The sequence below is a fragment of the Cricetulus griseus genome, chromosome 2 (assembly GCF_003668045.3).
Source record: "Cricetulus griseus strain 17A/GY chromosome 2, alternate assembly CriGri-PICRH-1.0, whole genome shotgun sequence".
Lineage (NCBI taxonomy): Eukaryota > Metazoa > Chordata > Mammalia > Rodentia > Cricetidae > Cricetulus > Cricetulus griseus.
Window position 1 is genome coordinate 324,950,255 of NC_048595.1, and position 26,353 is coordinate 324,976,607.

The 26,353-nt window shown below is 38.7% G+C and overlaps 1 protein-coding gene across 2 annotated transcripts in view; it reads right to left on the reverse strand.

The window, feature by feature from the left end:
* The window catches only part of Ipo11 (importin 11), a 135,367-nt gene that overhangs the window by 82,948 nt on the left and 26,066 nt on the right, over nucleotides 1–26,353 (reverse strand). For both annotated transcript variants that reach the window (XM_027401522.2, XM_027401523.2), the window contains exons 6-12: nucleotides 19,874–20,006; nucleotides 17,988–18,046; nucleotides 15,902–15,950; nucleotides 14,050–14,120; nucleotides 4,178–4,370; nucleotides 3,330–3,482; nucleotides 894–937 (exon numbers count right to left, since the gene is read on the reverse strand). In XM_027401522.2, coding sequence (XP_027257323.1) covers nucleotides 894–937; nucleotides 3,330–3,482; nucleotides 4,178–4,370; nucleotides 14,050–14,120; nucleotides 15,902–15,950; nucleotides 17,988–18,046; nucleotides 19,874–20,006 — 702 coding nt within the window. The remainder of the gene's footprint in view (nucleotides 1–893; nucleotides 938–3,329; nucleotides 3,483–4,177; nucleotides 4,371–14,049; nucleotides 14,121–15,901; nucleotides 15,951–17,987; nucleotides 18,047–19,873; nucleotides 20,007–26,353) is intronic.

The window sequence follows — 26,353 nt, forward strand, 5'->3', positions numbered from 1 at the left end:
GGCAACCTGGTGGTGACAGCACATGCCTTGAATCTCAGCATTCAAGAGGTAGATTTCTGAGTTCAAGGCCAGCCTCGTCTACAGAGAGTTCCAAGACAGCCAGGGCTACAGAGAAACCCTGTCTCAAAAAAACCAAAATAAACAAATGAAAAAGGTGTCAAAAAGAATTTTTTCCATTCATTTATTTATCTCATAAATAAAGTCATGCACAATTATGATACATAATATAGTATGTTCACAATGGCATGGCTAAATTAAACCAATTAACATGTTATTTCACACAAATTCATCATTTTTGTCTTGAGAACACTTAAAGTATACTATCTCACAACTTTTAAAGTATAGCATATTTATCATGCTCTTAGTAGACCTCAAGACATCATAGAGTCCATGCCTCTTGACCAACTGCAGTTTTATATCAAAAAGAACTTTATCAAGAAAATATCTAAAGGGGATCATTCTAATGCAAAAGTGGCAGGTTTCATTTAAGTATTTTCTATTCGTGCAATGACAATGATTTCCTAAATAAATTTATTAACAAAGAAAATAGCAGTCAGCCTGATGTTGGTGGGGCTCGCTTTTGATCCCAGCACTCGGGAGGCAGATCTCTGCAAGGCCTGCCTGGTCTACAGGGCGAGTGCCAGGATAGGCTCCAAAGCTACACAGAGAAACCCTGTCTCGGAACACCCCCCCCCCAAAAAAAGAAAAGAAATTAGCAGTCTACCAAACCCCCATCTTAATTTAAAAAAATCAGACTAAAATCCATAATGTAATTAATCTTCTCTGGAATACTTTTGTAATTACAAACAATTAATTCTGCCCAACTCAATGTGGAATTTTCTTTTAACACTCTAGTGTTTTCCCCACCAACTTTTCTTTCCATTAATACTCACCCTCAAGCTGTATTTCCAAGAGTCTCCTCCTGTTTCTTCCACTGCTGCAATTAAAAACATGACAAATGATGCTCTCCAGAAACACCAGAGTGATGCTTCCAATAACATTCATGTGGATTGTCTGACACCTAACACTAGATGCATATCCTTGAGAACTGGAGATTATATAACATAGACTCCTTTCCTCCTGCTACAAATCACATTTGTGTACTTTACAATCTCCATGAACTGCTCATTAAATCCCTTTTGAGCACTCTTGCTTTCCTGAAAAAAAAGAAAATTTGTGGGAAAAAAAGTTCTTAGTGGAAGAAAGCTCAACCTTCCTGTGTTTCCCCATTATATGGCAATACTCAATACGGCATTACAGCCCTGAGAATCATTTTAATGCTTATAGTCATGATTCTCAAGTTAAAACTTGTTACACTTCCCACAAATTTTCTCTTTATATTTAAAGTTCAAGTAGAAAATATTTTAGGACAAAAAGAAAACAAAACCAAAAAAACAAAACCAAAACCTATGGATTCAAAATTCAAACTATATTGGATAGTGGTGGCACACGCCTTTGATCCTAGCACTTGAGAGGCTGAGGGAGGTGGATTTCTGTGAGTTCAAAGTCAGCCTTGTCTACAAAGTGAGTTCCAGGACAGTCAGCGCAGTTACACAGAAAAACCCTATCTCGAAAAACAAAAAATTCAAAATTCATTTCCACATTATGAAATCATATATGCTACATTAAGAAAAAAAAGTAAGATTCTAGTTAGGGAAAAAAAGGATGAACTGAGCAATAAAATAAACCACTTTCCAAATTGAATAAAAGCAGAGAGGATACCTATCCTCAAAAGTTTAAGGCCATCTTTTGTTTCTTTTTTTTTTTTTTTTTGGTTTTTCGAGACAGGGTTTCTCTGTGTAGCTTTGGAGCCTATCCTGGCACTCGCTCTGGAGACCAGGCTGGCCTCAAACTCACAGAGCCTGCCTCTGCCTCCCGAGTGCTGGGATTAAAGGCGTATGCCACCAACGCCCGGCCGCCATCTTAAAAATACTAAAACAACATGTGTAACTTTGGGCATGTAGTCAAAGTGGGAGAAAGAAGCTAAAACTGCCTACGTCCTTATGAAGCCAATGGGCTTCACACAGAGGCATTATATACATGGGTACATGCATGTAAATGTGAGTGTTATGTGTTTGAGTAGGGGTGTGTAGGTGCATACAAGTGGTGTTCTCTTTAATGGTGTTCTCTTCACCTTATACAGTGAAGTGGGTCTCTCACAGGGCCCAGAGCTAGTTAGCAAGCTTGCCCCAGCAATTGTGTCTCTACATTCTGCACCTGGGATTACAGGTGGGCCACTATACCCAAGCTCTGAGCCTCACACTCCCAGCTGTAAACAGTGTACTCAGTAAGCCGTCTCTACAAGCCCACGCAAACAATTTATTAGATACAGGATTCTTTTATTTTCTATAACAAGGACCTTGGGCAGACTTTTGCTCATCTATCAAATACGAAAACTCAGAACTGTTGAAAGAAAATAGCAAGCATTTTAACAATTAAAAAAAAAAATTCTCTGGGAGCCGGACGTTGGTGGCCCACACCTTTAATCCCAGCACTCGGGAGGCAGAAGCAGGGGGATCCCTGTGAGTTCGAGGCCAGCCTGGTCTCCAGAGCGAGTGTCAGGATAGGCTCCAAAGCTACACAGAGAAACCCTGTCTCGGGGGGGGGGGGGGGGAAAAAAAAAAAAATTCTCTGGGGCATGCATGCATGTGGTTCAGAGGGTGCTTACTGTCAAACTTGATTACCACAGTTCCATCCCTGTGACCTAGAGAGTAGAAGAAAAGAACCTCTAACTGTGCAGGCACATGTACCTACTCACTAATAAATAAAATGTAATTAAAAAAAAAAAAAAGAAAAACAAACTTGGGGTAAAAGACATGCTTAGTATCTGTGAGGCCCTGGATTCAATCCAAAGAGAGGTAAGTTAATTGTGTAGCAGCACACACACACACATTAAACAACTGTATCACTGGAACTCCAATTTTTTTATTTTTAATTTCAAAAAACCAAAGGTGTAGTGGCACACGAATTTAATCCCAGCACTTGGGGACAGAGGCAGGTTCAAGACCAGTGTGGTCTATATGGTGAGTTTCAGGACAATCAGAGCTATACAGTGAGACCCCTGTAAAAAGGAAAGAGGGAGGGAGGGAGGGAGGGAGGGAGGGAGGAAGGAAGGAAGGAAGGAAGGAAGGAAGGAAGGAAGGAAGGAAGGAAGGCAGGCAGGCAGGCAGGCAGGCAGGCAGGCAGGCAGGCAGGCAGGCAGGCAGGCAGGCAGAAGGGCAGGCCAAGATCAGATCAGAAGTGCTGTTAAATGCAATGTTTTGCCCCTATTGTATTTGTTTGTGAAAGAGAGAGACAAGTCATGTGAAAACTGAAAAATTAATTCTTACTAAAGCCTTCAGGATCTTCCTCCCACATTGTCAGTTCTTCTTCAGTTAATAAAAAATAATGAGAGACTAATCTTCGACATATCTCTGTCAACGTGGGATATGTGAAGAATGCCATCTTAATCTTATGGGCTTCAATTGTTTCAGGGCTGCTATCTAGAAAAATAAAATTTTCCCAGTTAATAGGATAGCCATTCTCTCTAATGGGATCTTATAACTGAAATGAAAATAGACTTTCAGAAGAAAAGACAAACTTTGGTATCATCTCTTGGTATTTATTATGAATACATTTTTAAAGGCACCCTCCCCATTATTTGTAATAGATCAATCCATCATTATAGCTCCATCTTAAGTACTATAGTTTATACACAAGTGCTATGTTGTCCAACCATACAAAATAATCTCCCTCCCAATCGTCTATTCCTTCCTTCTTCCCTTCTTCTACAAGACTTCCTCATTTATCTTGACACCTACACATGAAAGCATTTCAAATAACATAGCATAAAATTCAGCCTTGTCTACAAGCAACTCAACTCTATAAGAAGTCAGAAAAATTTTTATTCTATAAATCGTAGTAAGTACAACATAACACATGCTGTTATGGCATTGTGGAATACAATTCTTAAACTGTGTAAGCTCCAAATCATCGATTGTGCTACAAAACTGCTCAGTAAATAAATGATCTACCTCTTTAAAAGACAGTTTTCACAAATAAATTGTAAATTGTTTCTCATTCCATGTTACCAATAGGTTTGTTTTCCAGATTAAAATGACTTTCAAGAAAATTGTATCAAAATAGTAATTACATCACATTTGGATTAAACATTTTTTTTAAAACAATGGTGTATTACCTTCAAAATTTTTGGATGGCTTATAAGCATAATTTTTGACAATCATCTTAATAAGATTCATGCACTGGACAATGAATCGCTCAAATGTAACGCCTTCACCAACTTCAGTAAAAACATAGCTTACAGAAAATTCCAGTGACCTCTGAATTAGAGGAGTAAATGAAATGGGGTGCTGATCCAAGAAGTCCAAGAGCTATAAAGAAAAAAGTTTCAATGGTATTTTGTACAACATCTTTACAGAATATATGACTCCAATTATAAATTTATTAATAAATATTTAGCTAGCTTTAAACCTTCATAAGAACTCCAGGTTAAACCAGTTTCACATACACTATAACCCTTCTTGGAATACATCATAAAATGTAGATTCTTCCCAAAACATACCTCATAAAGAATTTTCTAGTATTGCTAATGTATGGACCAAAAAGACCCCATCATAGTTCACTTAGTAACAATGAGTAAATATGATATAAAAAAAAAAAACATTAGATACGTAACACAGGCTTTTAAGAAGAATAGTAAGAGGAAGTCATTAAAAATAAGATTGCCTTTCCAGATACGATAGACTCTGATGACACCCTATGGAAGTCCTCACCATCCAGGGGGAGCAGAAAGGACATGTGATAGGCAGGGTTTTACTTGGGGGGGGGCAGGGGAGGAGGGGAGGAAGAGGGAACTGGAATTGTCATGTAAAACAATCTTGTTTCTAATTCAAATAAAAAAATCTGCAAAAACAAAAAAATAAAAATAAAAAGATTGCCTTTCCTATGAGCCATATTTTGAGATATCAAATAGTTATTAACAAAAATGTCCTCTTTACAGCTAATGAATATGAAAGAAGTAACAGAATTAGAATGCTATCACTGTCTAAGTTCTGGGAAGTAATAGCTGTTCATAGGGAAAGTAGAAAATTTGCCCAAGACTGTAAGAGCTCCCTCATCAATCCAACCATGCACACAGAGACCCAGGGGTTGTCTTCCAAATATGAGTTAGTATCAGACACAGTACCACCAGAAGTAGTTAATCTTCTCAAAGCCTCTCCCCTAGCAAATGACCTGAATGTGACCAAGTCTATATCTTGCTACAAATGTTTTACAGGTGAAGGTGAAACGTGGAGACAAAGAACATGTTAAATAACACATGAGGTTGCAAGTAGTCAAATGCTACAGAAGGGGCTAGCATGATGACTCAGCAGGTAAAAGTCCTTGCTGCTAAACCTGAAGACCTGAGTTTAATCCCCAGAACCTACATAGCAGAGGGAAAGAACCATTGCTAGTCATTTATTGACATCCACATGTAATCTGTGGTATACTCATCCTGTCTCCCATCCCAAGTAAATAAATGGAATTGTTTTTTAATTTTAAAGTACTTGTTATCTTAGCAAACAAGTAGCAAACGGGGGTAAGATCCCAAGGGTGGTGGTGCACACCCATAATTCTAGTACTTAGGAAGCAGAGGCAAGAGGATCAGAAGTTCAATATTGTCTTTAGCTAACTGTCAAGTTCAAAGCCATAATGGGGTACTCTGTTGTCATGGATGGATGGATGGCAGGAAGACAGGGTGGCTAACTGAAGTTATTGGAATCTTATTTAGGATTTGATTTAAAATAATCAGCAAAGGTCAGGAGAAGCATGAACATAAAAGAGAAGAAGAAGACGCCTTTAATGTCAGTAGAGGCAGAGGCAAGAATTTAAGGCAGCCTGGACAACCGCATGAGCTCCAGACCTAAAAAAAAAACCTGACTATGACTATGTATTGACAGTTGCTGAAGGTGAGGGGTAACTTCATGGGGACTCAGTGGACTCAGCTACTCAATTCTATTTGGGCCAATGCTTGAAATGTTCCAATTTTTAAAGTTTTAGCAAAAATATGGAGATCATGAATATAAATGTCCTAAGTGAAGTTATCACTGACAACTTGTTCTAAAAAGTAGAATAAATTACAGAGCTAAGAGAACTAAGAAACCCAACAGTCCTAGTAAGTAACCAATGAGGTTTCTAAAACAGACCAGGTGCATAATGTTGGCTCTCTTGTGCAAGGCTAGTTGGTAGTGAGCACCCAAAGCTCTTCAGCAGCCTTTCTAAACAGCCAGTGATGATCCCTGCCTGCATCGGTATTTCCTTAGGAACAAAATGATGACATTATCTATTTCTCTTACATTATCTACTGGAACCCTTTATAAAGAAGAAATCTCCCTCAGCTACTATCTGATAGCTAGCAGGAACTAGCAGCAGAGAGGCAGGCAGGTGTCAGTGACACACAACTGCCCCTCTGACTTAACTTCATCTTCCTTTTTTGTTTTGCTTTGTGTTAAGAATCTTAATCAAGCCAGGAGCGGTGGTGCACACCTTTAGTCTCAGCACTCAGGAGGCAAAGGCAGGAGGATTTCTGTGAGTTTGATCCTAGCCTGGTCTTCTACATAGTGAATTCTAGGTCTGTCAGAAACCCTGTCTCAAACTATATAACTAAGTAAGTAAATGAATGAATGAATATAATAAGTCAGCATTATATTAGGTTTTTAAAGGTTAAATTGATTTGATTTTGATGGCTTACGCTACCTAGAATTTAAGAAATGAAGACAATTGACATTCAAATCTAACTCTAATACTACAGCATCAATAAAAGAAAAAACACTCATTCTGACCATCTTCAAGTACATAATTTATATGCAAAGTCTCCAAAAAGCCCTTCCTAAGTAGTATAACACAATTCTTCTTATTTCTTTCAATTCTCCAAGCCCGAATTTTCATAAATTATTATATAAAACTGATCGTTATCAAGCATTTATATGCATTATTTAGTACAGTACCATAAATTCCATTCAAAAGATGTGGTAGTTGTGATAATAAGCTGATATTCATTCTGAATATAATCTGTGATATTATAGTTGCCAGCTGCATCTGATGCACTTCTGGCTCAACTGCTTCTTCCTTTTTTCCCCTTAGTTCTCTAATAGATCTAAGAACAATGGACGGTAGAAAAATCAACTTTATATTCATCAGAGTTGATTTTCTTTTCCCAGTGCTGATAACATAACCGAAGGCCTAGTGTATTCTAGGCCAGCCATCAACCACTGTATAGCCAGCTAGAATTGATTCTTTTATATCAAGATGATTTACACACTATGACATTTTGCATGTAAATCTAATTATTATACATGTTCTTAAAGTTTAAAAATACAAAGGTAATCTTCAGCTTTCCAATGAAGACTCAAAACATAAGTTTCCTTTCATTAAAGCAAAAACTATTACAAATATATTTTCCTTTCTGCCGCCGACCGACCCAGGAACTAGGTGAGTGAGTCTCTGCCCTCTCCCGACTCCAGCCCAAAACACCATACACCCCGACCACTTCCACCCCCCCTACCCCCGCCTGCGCCTTCGGGCTTGGGCTAGACACGCCCCGGCAGGGAGGAACTCCCTGCGCCCCAAATCTGCTAGCACCCCACTCTTCCATTCTGCCGCCAACCGACCCAGGAACTAGGTGAGTGAGTCTCTGCCCTCTCCCGACTCCAGCCCAAAACATCATACACCCCAACCACCCCCACCACGACCACTCCTGCCTGTGCCTGTGGGCTTGGGTTAGACACGCCCAGGCAGGGAGGAGCTCCCTGCGCCCCAAATCTGCTAGCACCCCACTCTTCCATTCTGCCGACCGAGGAACTAGGAACTAGTGAGGAGACTACCAAGAGCGTCAAGACCATCCAGAGTTGTGGACATTGAATTCCTAGCCCCCACACACCACTGGGTCACAAGAGGAGACAGAGAGACCCCACCTGCACCCACTAAAAGAAGATATGGGGAAAAGACAGAATAAGATTTCACTCAACAACAGAAAGACCAATATGACACCACCAGAATCTAGGGACTCCACTCCAGCAAGATCTGAAAAGCCCAACACAGAGCATAAAGATGAGATGGACCTCAAAAATTATCTCAGCAAGACGATAGAGACGTTTAAAGAGGAAACAAGAAAATCCCTTAAAGAAATAGAAGAAAAAGCAAACAAAAAATTAAACAAATTGGAGGAAAAGACAAACCAAAAAATTAAAGAAATAAATAAATCTCTTAAAGAATCTAAAGAAAGCCAAGAAAAACATGCAAACAAGTGAAGGAGGCTCTTGAAACAGTTCAAAGCATGAAAGCTAAAATAGACACAATAAAGAAAACACAGAATGAGACCATGCTGGAAATGGAAAAGCTGGATAAACGATCAGGAACTAAAGATGTAAGTATATCCAATAGAATTCAAGAGATGGAAGAGAGAATCTCAGCTACTGAAGACTTGCTAGAGGATATACATTCATCAACCAAAGAAAACCTCAAGTCCAACAAATCCCTAACACAAAATATCCAGGAAATATGGGCCACCATGAAAAGACCAAACCTAAGAATAATAGGTGTAGAAGACGGTGAAGAACACTGCTCAAAGGTACAGAAAACATATTCAACAAAATTATAGAAGAAAACTTCCCCAACCTACAGAAGGATATGCCTATGAAAGTACAAGAAGCTTACAGGACACCAAACAGACTGGACCACAGAAAGAAGTCCCCCGACACATAATAATCAAAACAACAAATCTACAGAATAAAGAGAAAATATTAAGAGCAGCAAAGGAAAAAGGCCAAGTAACATATAAAGGCAAACCAATCAGAATCACACCCGACTTCTCAATGGAAACTCTGAAAGCCAGAAGGTCTTGGATAGATACCCTACAAGCACTAAGGGAGCATGGATGTCAACCCAGACTACTGTACCCAGCAAAACTTTCAATCACTATAGATGGAGAAAACAAGATATTCCACGACAAAAACAGATTTAAACAATACATATCCACAAATCCAGCACTACAGAAGGCTCTGGAAGGAAAACTCCAACCCAACGAACATAACTACACTCACAAAAACACTGGCAATAGATAATCTAATTTTACCAAACACAAAAAGAAACAGTAGGGCAAAATCCACATGCAATGATACCACCAACAATAAATCCAAAACAAAGAAGAACCAATGAAAAATGGACATTAATATCCCTAAATGTCAATGGTCTTAACTTACCCATAAAAAGATATAGGCTAACAGAATGGATACGAAGACAGAATCCATCCTTCTGTTTACAAGAAACATACCTCAACTTCAAAGACAGGCGATACCTCAGAGTAAAAGGATGGGAAAAAATTTTCCAATCAAATGGGCTCAAGAAACAAGCTGGGGTAGCAATCCTAATATCTAACAACTTAGACTTTAAACTGAAAGCAATCAAAAGAGATGAAGAAGGGCATTTCATACTCATCACAAGAAAACTCCATCAAGATGAAGTCTCAATCCTGAACATCTATGCCCCTAATACGAAAGCACCCACATTTGTAAAAGAAACATTACGAAAGCTCAAACTACACATAAAACCACACACACTTATAGTAGGAGACTTCAACACCCCCCTTACACCATTAGACAGAACCACTAGACAGAAACTTAACAAAGAAACAAAGGATCTGACAGAAGTTATGACACAACTGGGTTTAACAGATATCTATAGAACATTCCATCCAAACACAAAAGAATATACCTTCTTCTCAGCGCCACATGGAACCTTCTCAAAAATTGACCACATAGTTGGCAGCAAAGCAAACCTCCACAGTTACAAAAGTATTGAAATAACCCCCTGTATCTTATCAGACCACCATGCATTAAAGCTAGAATTCAACAGCAATACGAATTGCAGAAAACCTACATTTTCGTGGAAAATGAATAACACCCAATTGCACCATTCCTGGGTTGAGGAAGAAATAAAAAAAGAAATTAAAGACTTCCTAAAATTTAATGAGAATGTAGACACAACATACCCGAACTTATGGGACACCCTGAAAGCAGTGCTAAGAGGGAAGTTCATAGCACTAAGTGCTCACATGAAGAAACTGGAGGAAAGTCACATTAGAGAATTGACAGAACAACTGAAAGCACTAGAGCAAAAAGAAGCAAACACACCAAGGAGGAGTAGACGCCAGGAAATAATCAACCTGAGAACCGAAATCAACAAAGTAGAAACTAGGAAAACAGTACAAAGAATCAATGAAACAAAGAGTTGGTTCTTTGAGAAGATCAATAAGATAGACAAACCTCTAGCCAAACTAACCAAAAGGCAGAGAGAGAGCATGCTAATTAACAAAATCAGAAATGAAAAGGGGGATATAACAACGGACACTGAGGAAATCCAGAGAATCTTTAGGTCATACTTTGAAAACCTGTATTCCACAAAATTGGAAAATCTAAAGGAATCTAATTTGTCCAGCTTTCTGGATAAATATCACTTACCAAAATTAAATCAAGATCAGATAAACAGTTTAAATCGACCTATAACCCCTAATGAGATAGAAGCAGTAATCAAAAGCCTCCCAACCAAAAAAAAGCCCAGGGCCAGATGGCTTCACTGCAGAATTCTACCAGAAATTCAAACAAGAGCTAATTCCAGTACTTCTCAAACTGTTCCTCACAATAGAAGCAGATGAGATGTTGCCAAACTCTTTCTACAAGGCTACAATCACTTTGATACCCAAGCCACACAAAGATATGACTAAGAAAGAGAACTACAGACTGATAGCCCTAATGAACATCGATGCTAAAATACTCAATAAAATATTGGCCAACCGAATCCAAGAACATATCAGAAAAATCATCCACCATGATCAAGTAGGCTTCATCCCAGGGATGCAAGGATGGTTCAACATACAAAAATCCATCAATGTAATCCACTATATAAACAAACTGAAAAAGAAAAACCACATGATCATCTCACTAGATGCTGAAAAAGCCTTTGACAAAATCCAACATCCCTTCATGATAAAAATCTTGGATAGAACAGGAATAACAGGAACATATCTAAACATGATAAATGCAATATACACCAATCCAATAGCCAACATCAAACTAAATGGAAAGAAACTCTTGTTCCTCTAAAATCAGGAACAAGACAAGGCTGTCCACTCTCTCCTTATCTCTTCAATATTGTTCTTGAAGTTCTGGCTATAGCAATAAGACAAGAAAAGGGGATCAAAGGGATACAAATTGGAAAGGAGGAAGTCAAACTTTCACTATTTGCAGACGACATAGTCTACATTAGTGACCAGAAAAACTCTACCAGGGAACTGATAAACACCTTCAGCAAGGTAGCAGGATACAAAATTAACTCAAAAAAATCAGTAGCCCTACTCTATACAGATGTATAAATCCAAGGAGAAAGAAATCAGGAAACATCACCTTTCACAATATCCACAAGCAACATAAAATATCTTGGGGTATCACTAACCAAAAAAGTGAAAGACCTGTACAATAAGAACTTTGAGACTTTAAAGAAAGAAATTAAAGAAGATACCAGAAAATGGAAAGATCTCCCATGCTCTTGGATAGGTAGAATTAACATAGTAAAAATGGCAATCCTGCCAAAAGCAATCTACAGATTCAATGCAATCCCCATCAAAATCCCAACACAGTTTTTCACAGACATTGAAAGAACAATACTCAACTTTATATGGAAAAATAAAAAGCCCAGGATAGCCAAAACAACTCTTTACAATAAAGGATCTTCTGGAGGCATCACCATCCCCGACTTCAAGCTCTACTATAGAGCCATAGTTCTGAAAACAGCTTGGTATTGGCACAAAAATAGACTGATAGACCAATGGAATCGAATTGAAAACCCTGATATTGACCCACGCACCTATGGATACCATACTTTTGACAAAGGTGTTAAATCTATACAATGGAAAAAAGATAGCATCTTCAACAAATGGTGCTGGTACAATTGGATTCGTACATGCAGAAAATTTCAGATAGATCCATACCTGTCACCATGCACAAAACTTAAGTGCAAATGGATCAAAGATCTCAGCATAAATCCAGCCACACTGAATCTTCTAGAAGAGAAAGTGGGTATTACCCTTGAACAAATTGGCACAGGAGACCACTTCCTGAACATTATGCCAGTAGCACAGACATTGAGGTCTGCAATTAATAAATGGGACCTCCTGAAACTGAGAAGCTTCTGCAAGGCAAAGGGAACAGTCAGTAGGACAAAACGACCACCCACCGAATGGGAAAAGATCTACACCGATCCCACATCTGACAGAGGACTGATTTCCAAAATATAAAAGGAGCTCAAGAAGCTAGCCACCAAAACACCAAACAATGAAATTAAAAAGTGGGGTGCAGAACTAAATAGGGAATTCTCAACAGAGGAATCTGAAATGGCTGAAAGACACTCAAGAAAGTGCACAAAATCATTGACCATCAGAGAAATGCAACTCAAAACAACTCTGAGATACCACCTCACGCCTGTCAGAATGGCTAAAATAAAAAATACCAATGACAATCTGTGCTGGAGAGGATGTGGAGAAAAAGGAACACTCCTCCATTGCTGATGGGAGTGCAAACTTGTAAGACCACGCTGGAAATCAGTATGGCGGTTGCTCAGAAAAATGGGAATCAGTCTACCTCAAGATCCAGCCATTCCTCTCTTGGGTATATACCCAAATAGTGCATGTACATACAACAAGGACATATGTTCAATCATGTTCATAGCAGCATTGTTTGTAATAGCCAGAACCTGGAAGCAACCTAGATGCCCCTCAACTGAAGAATGGATTGAGAAAATGTGGTACATCTATACAATGGAGTACTACTCAGCAGAAAAAAGCAATGGAATCTTGAAATTCGCAGGCAAATGGATGGAACTAGAGGAAACCATCCTGAGTGAGGTAACCCAGTCACAAAAAGACAAACATGGTATGTACTCACTGATATATGAATTTTAGACATAGAGCAAAGGATTACCAGTCTATAATGCTCTTCACCAAAGAAACTAGGAAACATGAAGGACTCTAAGGGATAAATGGTCCCCAGGAATGGAAGTGGCATGAACTCCCAAACTAATTGGGGGCATGAGGGTAGGGGGGAAGGAGCTGCTACAATAAGAGCAAGAGAAGAGGAGAAGAGGAGAGGAAATGGAGGGGCAGAAACATTGAGTTGGGGGAAGAATAGAGGAAAGAGAGCAGGATGAGAGATACTATATCAGAGGGAGCCACTATAGGTCCGAGAAGAGATCTGGAACCAGGGAGATCTCCAGAGACCTACAAGGATGACACGATCTGACAATCCAGGCAATGGTGGAGAGGATAACCCAAAAGCCCTTCCCCTGATATGAGATTGATGACTTCTCTTTATGTCATCCTAGAGCCCTCACCCAGTGGCTGAAGGAAGCAGAGACAGACATCCACTGAGCCGAAATCGGGAATTTAGTTGAAGAGAGGGAGGAATGAAGAACGAAGGGGTCTGTACCAGGTTGGAGAAACCCACAGGAACAGTTGACCTGAACAAGGGAGAGCACATGAACCCCAGATGCTGTCAGGGAGACCAGTACAACACTGATCCAGACCCCTGAACATGGATGTCAATAAGGAGGCCTCTGCACTCCAGGGAGCCTCTGAGGGTGGATTAGTATTTTTCCCTGGTGCAAGAAGGGACTTTGAGAGCCCATCCCACATGAAGGGTTACACTCTGGCCCTGGACACATGGGGAAGGGCCCAGGACCAGCATAGGAAGATTTGGTGGACTTTGCAGAGTCCCCATTGAGGGCCCTACCCTGCCTGGGGAGTGGTGGGTGAATGGGGTGGGGGGTAGCTGGGGGTGGGGGAGAAGGGTTGGGGGTGAGGGTAGGGAGAGGGAGAAAGGACTTGAAATAAGCTTGTTCCCTAACTAGAACTAATAAAATAAAATAAATAAAAAAATTAAAAAAAAAACATATATTTTCCTTTCCTAATGTGAGGGCGTATTTTACTTGAAAAGACATACATAACAGAAAAAGAACACTTACCACTTTAGTAAAAAGAATGATGGTCTTTTCCAGTCTATCTCGACATGCATTATCTGTACCTATACTTCTACCTATTAAGAATACAATTCAAGTTTTTAATAGTCTTTAAAATCACAGAAAGCATAAAAACTTTAACAAAAATAAGATATTTCACATAAGAAATTCATGTCTGAAAAGCAGTAACAAGATCTGTACCTAATAAAGTAATCATCAATGCTACAAAAGGCAAAATTAATCCTAAAATATAAAGTGAGCACATTTTTAAATAAAGTGCTAATAATTTAGCAACAAATTACAAATCACATTTTAAAGACTAAATCAGCTATATTTGAAACATTTTTCAAATAACACAAAGTACCCAATAGATAATGTATTCATTATCATTTTGTCATACTTTACAACAAATTTATTCTGAAAAGTCTTCCAGTTAATTTTGTACATTCTGAATACTATCAGTCCATCAGTTCCTTCAGTCTCTAATCACGTTCTATAATCTGCTTTGACATACATCACATTCAACTAACTCTGTTACTCTCTTGGTGATGACCAGAGCAAAGTGACCTGTTTTTGTTTGTTTGTTTTATAATTATCTACACAATACAAGAAAGTGCCTGGCAACGGGTCCAATAGAATATTTGGTAAATTAAAAATGACAGGCATAAAGTAATCAACAACCCCTACAAATGAGATTAAGATCCAGATTGCAAGTGTCTAAATATACTCACTGTACACACACACACACACACACACACACACACACACAGAGAGAGAGAGAGAGAGAGAGAGAGAGAGAGAGAGAGAAGAGACAGAGAGAGAGAGAGAGAGAGAGAGAGAGAGAGAGAGAGAGAGAAAGTGAGAGAGAATGAGAGTACAAGAGAATCCCAAACAAAGGTGTTCACATTATATATATGGAAGAGACAGGATAACAGGTCACCAATAAAAGTACAACACAAACATAGTGTTAAATTTTCTTTGTGTAGCTTTGGATTACAAAAAATTGCATAAAGTATAATTTACAGAAGGACACTAATGTCATAGTGATACATAAACCATACTAAAAGAGATAATCTACAAGAATCTAAATAGAACGTGGAACATACTATGCACTTATTACTTCTTAAACATAAAATTTATCATGCCTAGTGTAGCAGTATTAGTTAAAGGAAGGAATGAAAGCACAACACATGTTGGGCCTAAAGAGACCTAGGGAACTTCCTGAGCCTGGCTGGAGTTTGGCGACCTGTCTTTGGCCTATCGCTTCTGCACAGGAGTGGCTCAGCAAAACTGCCTCTGCCCAGCTATTGCTAACATGGTGAAATATTATTGGCCCTTACACTTCACCCCATCCTGAGATCCCCACCCACTCTCTCAACCCTATGTAAGTACCTGTCTGATGCAATAAAGTGAGATCCTGCTTCCACAGGTCTCAGTGTGGTTCTCTCTGGTAACTAGGAGAGGGGTCTGGGCTGCCAACACTCATCATCCCACTCAGCCTCAGGAAGAGACCGGCTGGACCAGCTCTCCCACAGCCCTACCTGCCAGAGGACCCAGCAAACACAGACTTTCAGAAAAGGGTTTCCTCTAGAGTCAGGATAAGACAGGTATATGGAGGAAAAACTAAGCTTCTTATGTGGCCTCGATAGCTAATTAACAACTTCTAAGACATACATTCTAGCCACAAACAGGACCTCACTCAGACTGTCCAAATGTGACACTTAGACAAATAGATTGGCGTGTACAGAGTAGAAGCTGTTGATGAATTAGGAATAATTCACTAATCTATAGTAACCCTCATTAATCCCAGCTGTTAATAAACAGTAATAAATGTCAGTTCTACAATGGAAGTACTTACTGCACTCCAGAAACTGTTTGAGACGTTCAAATATTCCATGTAAAAAACCCTAGAAAAGAATATATTTTAAAATGTCTCAAAGTATTCTGTTATAAACATAACCTCATGCTTTTTGTCAAGGACACTAAAATATCTGGCACATAGTTTTTATAAAAGTGCCTGAGAGAGCTAGGTGTGGCCAAATATACCTAGAGGGCCAACATACCAGAGACTGAAGGAGAAGGATCATGAAAACTCAAGGCCTATATGTGCTAGGCAAGTGCTGTATCACTAAGCTACACATTCCCATACCTTTTTGAGATACGGTCTTGCTAAATTACCCAATATGGCCTCAAACTTGCAGGCTTCCTGTCAGACCACACCAAGAAAATCTTACAGGTGTGCATCATGCTTAGCAACAACTCCTCATCATAAGCAAATCTTCAACAGGAATATAATAGTTAACCTCTTAAATATCTTTTAAGAGACCCTAACTCAGTATATTACTTCCCTCAACTCCATGCAGCACCCCAAAATATCCCCACAGAGCATATAAACTAAGTTAAACTCATCATGAAAACCAATTTATATTTAAGCAGAAATCACATAGCTATATGCTTTTGTACAGAAAAAAAAAATAGATGTCTATATATCAACAGTGAATGTATAGCACAACTGTAGTGGTCTGAATGAAAATAGTCCCAAAAGTTTCACTGAGTGCTTGGCTTTCAGTTAGTGGAGTGTTTAGGAAGGATTAGGAGGTGTGGCCTTGTTGGAGGATGATGCCACTGAGAGTAGGTTTTAGAGGTTTCAAAAGCCCATGCCACTCTCAAATAAGTAAGCCCCCGATTAAATGTTTTCATTTATAAGCTGCCTTGATCATGGTGTCCTCACAGAAATAGAACAGTAACTAGGGTAAGAACTTATATGTGTTTGTGTAAGGTTGTTACATACACATAAAGTTTACACACAGTTTGTTTATGGGTTGCAGTGGTTTGAATAAAAATACCCACCCCCAACAAATTATGGGTTTCAAAAGCTCAGTCAACTCTCCCTCAACTGCTGCCTACAATCCAGGATGTAAGCTCTCATCTACTGCTGCTTCAATGCTATGCCTGCCTGCCCCCATGTTTCCTGCTGCAATGATCATGGACTACTCCTCAGACACTATAAGTAAGCCCCCGATTAAATGTTTTCATTTATAAGCTGCCTTGATCATGGTGTCCTCACAGCAATAGAACAGTAACTAGGATAAGAACTTATATGTGATTGTGTAAGATGGTTACATACACATAAAGTTTACACACAGTTTGTTTATGGGTTGCAGTGGTTTGAATAAGAATACCCACCCCCAACAAATTATGGGTTTAAATACTTGGTCCCCAGTTAGTGGGACTGCTTTAGTGGTTTCAAAAGACTCATGCCATTCCCAGTATCCTCTGCCTCCTGTTTGCAAATCTAGATGTGAACTCTCAGCAGCTCTGGTCAAAATATCTCTGCTGTACCATGGACTCTAACCTTCTGAAACCATAAACCCGGTTAAATGCTTTCTCTTATGAGTTGCTTTGTTCATGATGTTTGATCACAGCAAAAGAATGTAAGACAGTTTTCATTTTGCAGGGCTAGAAGTCTAACACAGGGCCTTACATAAGTGAAGGCAAGCACCTTATAACTAACTATATCTAAGGCTGATGTATTTATCCATCAAACTTCTTATAAAGATTATATATTACTGGTATGAAGAGAAAATGTTTCATTTTTAAATATATAAAAACAAAATAATTAAAGACTTAACTGATGGTTAGAATGCACCTATAGGAATTCACTTTGACAGATTCAAATTAACACTGTCAGTGTATCTGACAAGATGAAAAATACCCTAGGCCCATTTCCCCTCCTTTATATAACAGTCACTTTGATATGCTGAAAGCAGACAACTATAAAGTTCACTATAACATACAGAGAATGGTAGAAACCACAACAAAACCTATATGGCCAATTAATTTAAAACTGTTCCAAATCAATGCCAGATAAAAGAGTATACTGTAAGACAGTCAGAAAAACACCACTTTGCTAAGGTCACTTGTCATAAATCTTTGTTTCTTACCATCACCTCCATATTCTTATGAGGTTCCACAAATCCATTCACAGTTAACTTACGTAGCACTGAAAAGCAAAGAAAGTTTCATTTGAACTGTATTTCTTCATATTTTATTCTATTACAATCATAATTATAATGAATCAAGCTGAAAGATATTTGTTTTCTCACTCAGTAGATAAAGACAGGTAACCTCGAGTCATTTGGTTAAGTACAAAGCCTACTTCTTCTGAACAAAATAGGCAATGTTTGTTCTCACACTGAGCTACACTAGATATATAACTGTTAGTAACACTTACTGAAACTGAGGGTAATTAATTCTTAGAAATTTTAAGATACAATTAAAAACTTCAACTTTAGGCTATATGAAAATATAGTGTGTCTCCTAAAACCAATGAAAACCTATGTTCTTTCCATATCTGGAATAGACTAAAGTACTTGCTTATAAGTATTACATCTTATGGTAACTAAAATCCTTGTGCACAGAGACAATTAAGATAATGGACTTCAAGTCAGAGCTAGGTTTAAGTTCTTTCTCAGTATCTGTATTACTTAGGGCAATTTTTCTATATCCATTTTCTTCATGGAAAATGTGGTTACTTCACCTGACTTGATAATTATTAAAGAATTCAATAGTGTAATATATGCAAAACAGCACAATTCCACAACAAGGATGATAGCATGAGACAATCTGGAAGAAGAGGTTAGAAGAAGACAAGGCCTCTTGAATACCAGGCGAACACACTAACCTTAGGCCTCATTCCAGCCCAAGACAAAATTAAAGCCACTTTATTAAATAAGCATTGTTATCTACATTGTTCATGAGCTGAAAGACCATATATTAAAATTAAATTTAGGCTGGGTGTGGTAGTGTACAACTTTAAAACCCAGGAAGCAAAGAAAGTCAGACCTCTGTGAGTTCAAGACCAGCCTGGGTTATCTATATACTGAGTTCCAGGTCAGCCTGTCTTTAAGAAAAATAAATAAAATAAGCTAGGTATTTGATTGTCTACAACCCAACTTCTTAAAATACGGATAGTTCTTTAAAACCATTCACACATTTACTGACAGATCACACCCAGATGGGCTCACAGTATGGGGGCTGTGCAGACACTGTCTGGTCAATTCATATAACTGATACCCTCAGACAGTGAGTGTCAAAAGTGCACAGTGAGATTCCAAGGTATGGTACTGAGCATGATTAAAGATCTTATAAATAAAACTGGAAAGAATGCAAAGTGGGGTTCAGGAGGAGAAAAACAAGTTCTATGAGGAAAAATTCAAAACAAAACAAAAACCCACAGATGCAGCCACCAGAACTGGTTTCAGGAAGAGGACTGGGTGGGGAGTGATGATAAACAGACGAATGTGTAAGTCAGAAGGTAAAAGAACCATGGGCTTTATTCAGTAAGATAAGTAACTTGGTTCATGGAAATGATGCCACAAGAGCACAAACACAGTATAGGAAAGTCCCTACTGCCATCTCCTAAAATCCAGGAAAGCCTGAGGCACAAACATCAAAGATCAAGGAAAAGAGATTTGAGAGACACCATTTAACCAACCCTGTAGGACTGGAATCTTAACAGGACAATGGTAAAAGTAGGGTCCAGAATGAGAAATAAGGGAAAATAGAAGCACAAGAAAAAAGGATGCTCAGGGGTCTGAAACCATAGTAACACATGGTTTGAAATGTGACTATGAAACCATTTGAAATGACTTGGTATTTTGACAAGTTTCTCAGAAAAGAAAAAAGCTCTCTAGTTCTTATCTTATAGAGACATCAACCCATTTTTCCCAAGTTCAACTGGGAAAGAACTCTGTCCCAAGCAACTACTTGGCAACTGTGCTGAAGCACAGCATTCAAAGGTGAACTCATCTTGTTTGTTTAACAGTACCTTTTAAGGACAGTAGTGTTCGTTCTAGTGAACTGAGAACTGCAGACTCATTGCCAGAAGAAACCTGCTGCAGGAATGTGTCCGTATGATGATTCCACAGAGAACAGGCAAAATTATAAATTCCAGAAGCTAACTGCAAGAAAATGTATCAAATTTGCACATGTCACTTGCTTAATAATAAATTACAACTACAAATCGATTATATTGTAGTCTTACAATAACAAACACATCTTCAGTGAGATTTGAAAGAGTTAAAAAGTATTAATGGTAGCCGGGCCATAATGGCACACACCTTTAGTCCTAGCACTCAGGAGGCAGAGGCAGGCAGATCTCTGGGAGTTAGAGACCAGCCTGGTCTACAGAGCTAGTTCCAGAACAGCCTCCAAAGCCACAGAGAAATCCTGTCTTGAAAAACCAAAACCAAGTACAAAAAGAAAAAAAAAAAAAGTATTGATGGTGATGCTTCAAAGATTTTCAACTACAATACAGAGTAATGGTTGTAGTGTTCACTGGGTATTGCTTTAGACACACACAGACACATACCTAAAGAATTAGTTTCTTGAAACAGTATTTATCCCAGGGAGGCTAAGGCAGGAGAATCATAGGTCAGCCTGTTGTACACAGTGAGACCCCATCTCAAAAAAACAAACAAAAGAAGTCCAATTTAAAACACAATTAAACTAGGCGAATTGATGCACACTTGTAACTTCAATACTCATGAGACTAAGGAAAGAGAATCTCACATTTGAGACCAGGCTGAGCTACACACTGAGACCCTGTCATTAATAAATAAACTAATATAAGATTAAGCTTAAAAAGAGAGTTAACTTGGGTTGGAGAGATGGCTCAGAGATTAAGAGCACTGACTACTCTCTCAGAGGTCCTGAGTTCAATTCTCAGCAACCACATAGTGGCTCACAACCATCTATAATAAGGTCTGATGCCCTCTTCTGGTGTGCAGACATACATGTAGACAGACACTGTTTGCATAACAAAGAAATCTAAAAAACAAAAAGCAGAGAGAGAGAGAGAGAGAGAGAGAGAGAGAGAGAGAGAGAGAGAGAGAGAGAGAGAAGAGGGGAGAGAGGGAGGGAGTTAACCACATAGAAACTGGCATTTGCTCAAGAAGGAAATTTGTTTTTTAAGATTTATTTATTATGTATTCAGTGTTTTGTATGCATGTATCCCTGCAGGCCAGAAGAGGGCACCAGATCTCCTTACAGATGGTTACCAGCCATCGTGTGGTTGCTGGGAATTGAACTAAAAACCTCCAGAAGACCAGCTAGTGTTCTTAACCACTTAGCCATCTCTCCAGGCCCAAGAAGGCAAAAATATTAAGGAAAAATCGGGGCACCCAGAATGACCAGTACATTTCAAAATCATGTAAGATTTACGTAAAGTGTCTTTATAATGATAACAAAAGAGCAAGATGATCTTAACTATCATAATTTTTAAGCATTATCTCTGGTACCAGGATGTGCTGATTTGAAGAGGAATGGCTCAGGACTACATAGAGAAAACCTGTCTTGAAGACCAAAAAAGAAAAAGAAAAAACATAACGAAGAAAAGAATAGGAATGGCTCCCCCTAGGCTCACAGGTTTGAAAACACTTGGTCACTAGGGTAGGTGTGGCCTTGTTTGAGAAATGTGTCACTTCAATGATCAAGCCAGGCCCAGTGTTTCTCTCTCTTCCTGCTGCCTGTCAACCCAGGTGTAGAACTCTCAGTTCCTTCTCCAACACCCTGAACCTATAAGCTAGCCCCAATTCAATGATTTCCTTCATAAGAGTTGCTGTGGTTATGGTGTCTCTATACAGCAATAGAAACCTTAACTAAGACACAGGAGAATATTGCTTTACCGAAGCACTAAATATAAAAGCCTCTCCACTCACTCCCCAAAGTCAAAATAATGTACCCTAATCAAAAGATTAGGATAAAAGGAACATTTTCTTCATGGTTGAATCAAAGTCATTAAAATAAAATTTTGCTTGTTCCACAAAATACTTTATATTTAAAACCTGACTCTAAAAACATATGTAAGAAAGTCCAGTAATTCAGGCAATCATAAGAATAGTTAAATTGGGAGAAGGATGAAGGAGGATCAGGAGTTCAAGTTCAGTCTCAGCTACACAGTAAGTTTGAGGGAAGCCTGGGTACCTGAGACCCTGCCTCCAAAACCAAAAGAGGGTTTGTGAAACAGCCCAGCAAGTTGGCTCTCCAAACCCACATAAAGTGAAAGAAGAGAAAAATCAACTCCACAATGTTGTCCTCTGACTTCTACCTGCATATTGTGGTACATTCATGTCTGAACACATCATGCACGCATATACAATAATAAAAATGCAGTAAGAGTTACAGATATTGCTCAGGTGAGTGATGCACATCTTAATGCCAACACCGTGGAGGCAGAAGAAGGTGGATCTCTGTGAGTTCAAGGCCAGCCTGGTCTACATAGTGAGTTCTAGGGCAGCCAGGGCTACAAAGAGATCCTGTCATCAAAAAAAAAAAAAAAAAAAAAAAAGTTACAGTTATTAAAATGAGTAGGGAGTTATTCAAGACCAACCTAGACTACATAAAGCCATATCACAAGAGAACAACAAAAGGTGTGTGTGTGTGTGTGTGTGTGTGTGTGTGTGTGTGTGTGTGTGTAACAGTGGTCAAAGTTGAGCATAGCCATCCCAGGTAACTGGGAGGCTCAGATTGGAAGGTCCTAAGTTCCAAGCCAGCCTGAGCAACACAGGGAGATACTATCTTAATTTTTTTTTTAAATATAGATATTAATGACGATTATCTTTTTTGTTTTTTGTTTGTTTTTTGAGACAGGGTTTCTCTGTGTAGCCCTGGCTGTCCTGAAACTCACTCTGTAGACCAGGCTGGCCTTGAACTCACAAAGATCCAGCTGCTTCTGCCACCAGAGCTGGGATTAAAGGTGTGCAACACCACCACCTAGCAATGACAATGATCTTAATCTATTAATTCTTTTCTCTCTTATTTTTCTACATTTTTCTATTTTTTATGCTTCCTTTTTACTAGTTCTAAAAAGTATTATTATTTATTGAAATTTGTTATTTCAATAAAAAAGCTATATAAGTAACATGTTTGGCACACAGTAAGTATTTCTGAATGAGGGCAATATACCACTTTGGATAGAAACAAATGAACAGTATGAAAATGTTTTTCTCAATATTCCTTATTTTGTAGTCCAGATCTGGAGCCAAGTACTTGAGTAAGGACATCAGACATGTACTAAGGCTCCAATTTAAGAGTTTTAAAGGTAATCTACACTGCTACACAAATAGATGATTACAGTGCAGAAGCAATCATATCACTCTTCAACAAACAGCTTCTCCTTGATTAAATTTTAGTTAGGCTCTCCTAAATCCCTTTCCTAATCAGGCATGGGCTTTTAAACTTCCTGGTCCAACTTGCATTGTACAGTTTAAGCAAAACTCTTCTGAGAATGTATAGTCAGACAAAGCCCCTGCCCCATAGATATCTGGATCACTCTCGGTATCTGGTTAGATTTGTTACCTCTACAATCCCAATGCTATCTCATCACCCTGGCCTGTCTTCAGAAGCAGAACCCTGTTAGCTTAATTTAACAGAAACTGCCCCTTACCCTGGATGTTTCCTCCTAGTAACCTTCCAGCCAAGACACCTCCCACACCTTCTCCTGATTCTTTGACTATAAACTCCCATGTTTCTTACATCCAGCTTTGTGCTCAACCTCTCTTCTGAACTGTGAACCCTCTTCTAGTAGCACTTTCTGAATAGTCAGTTTTCCTAGGACTATTTTTGACAAGTATTTGCAACAATTTTTAGTCCTACTATAAAACCAGGGAAGACAGATTTAAAGCAAGAAACCACTGCCCACTATGATATTCACAAGTTATGCATAACCTTCATCTGCTCCAGAGCCATCAACTGATGTCTGCTTACAAAGGCTCAGCTGGAAAAGAGAAAGTAATGAAGTAAACCAAGTAGGGGGAATAAAAATATTTCATCCACATTTCCTTCTAAAAAAGCATAGCAGGGGAAGAATGTTCAGTGAAACACTACACAAATAAACTATGTGATAAAACACTCTTGAGAACTGGTTTGCCCAAACTCCAATTGGTTGGGTTTTCTTTCTAAATAGAAGACAGAGTGCCACCCACTGACAGTTTGGTGAATTTAGCTGAGAAGCACGTACTTAACTCCTTTCAATATAAAAAGTGAGTTTAACTTTTTTTTTTCTTTTTCTTAGCATTTCAAGTATTCTTAAATACTCAGATCCACTGTCCTCAGAATTGCCATTAGGAAAAAAACTGAAAATGCAACACCAATACACATACTAATACGGTAGGAGGAAATCTCACAGAGCCCCACTCTTAGACAAAGAACTATGGGCAACCGAGGCTGAGAGGGAGTAAACTAGTTTTCCTCTGGAATGAGCCCTTCAACTGACTATCTAATACTAAGTAGTCAGCCTAAAATCATATAGACACAAATAACATTAAATGACTAACTAGGCTGTGTGTAACAATTACAAAGAAAAAGAGGCATGACTTGGAGAAGAGGAGGAATTGGAGGTAAGAAAGGAAAGGGGAAAATGTTGTAATATTTAAATTTAAAAAACAAAATAAAATATGTTCAGGGCAAGACAACACTATTTTACAGATGAATAGGAAAGAATTTACAGATAAAGTACCATTTTTAAAGTACTCTAAAAAGCTTAAGACAAAAATGAGAAAGCAAGCCCTGGGAAGTGGTGGTGGCCCATGCCTTAAATCCCAGCACTTGGGGAGGCAGAGGTAGGTGGATCTCTGTGAGTTCGAGGCCAGCCTGATCAACAGAGCCAGTGCCAGGACAGGCTCCAAAGCTACACAGAGAAATCCTGTCTCAAAAACAAATAAACAAATAACAAATATAGCGGAAACTAACGGTGATGATAGTTAATTTAAGCAACTGCTATATAACAGCTCCTCTTTTTCCTTCATTTTTCTGTAAGTTCTGAACTTTTCCTTAAATGAAAATTTTAAAACTGACTTAAAAAGAAAGCCAAAACTGTACATTTTTTCCCAGTGATGGTAATTAAACCACGGACCTTGTAAATGCAAGCAAGTATTCCACAAGAGAGCTACATGCCTAGCACTAAAGATACTATTATTTTAATAATTTTAAGAGTACAAGGAACTTTAACTTCTTTTTTTTTTTTCAGAGACAGAATTTCCTCATGTAGCCTTAGCTGTCCTGGAACTCACTCTGTAGACCAGGCAGGCCTTGAACTCACAGAGATCCACCTGCCTCTGCCCCCTAAGTGCTGGGATTAAAGGCGTGCACCACTACTTGTCCAGCTGCAATATCACTCTTAAAAAGAAATTAATTTATTTAAATATGAAGAGGGGGAAAAGAAAGTAAAGTCAATGGAACCCTGAGCAGCAGGCAGCAGTTTGAAGTATGCCCTGCATTATTTCTGAGCGCAACTAGCACAACTATGAACTCATATATTTTTAGAGATTTACTTATTTATTATAGCTAGTGTTCTGCCTGCATTTATGCCTGCAGGCCAGAAGAGAGCACTAGATCTCATTACAGATGGTTATGAACCACCATGTGGTTGTACTGGGAATTGAATTCAGGTCCTCTGGAAGAGCAGCCAGTGCTCTTAACCACTGAGCCATTTCTCTAGCCCATATTTTTTAAATGAACTCATATTTTTTTTTTAATGGAATACTAGCCGGGTGATGGTGGTACACACCTTTGAACCCAGCACTCGGGAAGTTCCATAAAATTTTGCTTTATACATGTTTTGGTTTTTTGTTTGTTTATTTGTTTGTTTGGAGACACAGTCTTATTACATGACCTGGCTGTCCTGGAACTCAACAAGGAGGCCAGGTTGGCCTCTAACTCACAGAGATCCACCAGCTTCAGCCTCTCTCAGGTACTGAAATTAAAGGCATGTGCCACCATGTCGAGCTTAAATATGGTAATTTCTTAGAGTATGACTTTTCTATTATTTGGGGGGTACTTTGTTTTTGTAGTGCTTGGAACTGAATCCAGATCCTAGTACTTACAAGGCAAGTAAGCAGTCAATTACTGTGCTATATCCTCCACCTGATTATTCATTTAACAGTTACTGAACACCAACTACCATATGCAGTTTTCTAGGCTAATTAGCAGAACTACAACAAAAGTGGCAGTGCAGTGATCTGAGAAAATTAAGTGAACATTCACCACAATGTGATAAATAGTCCACCAAGTTTAGTATCAGATGCTAGGCAGACCTGCATTTCAGAAGATAGAGAAAGGAACTCAAACCACACTACAGGAAAGTCAACCATAACACTTAAGAGATTGCCTAGAACAGTATGGAAAGTAACACTTGGTAAAGAACTGACCAAGAACACTTGGTTTGAACGGAATATACCCTATAGGTTCAACTATGTGTATGGACAGTTAAACTAACTAGGTGTGGTAATGAACATCTGTTACGTAACCC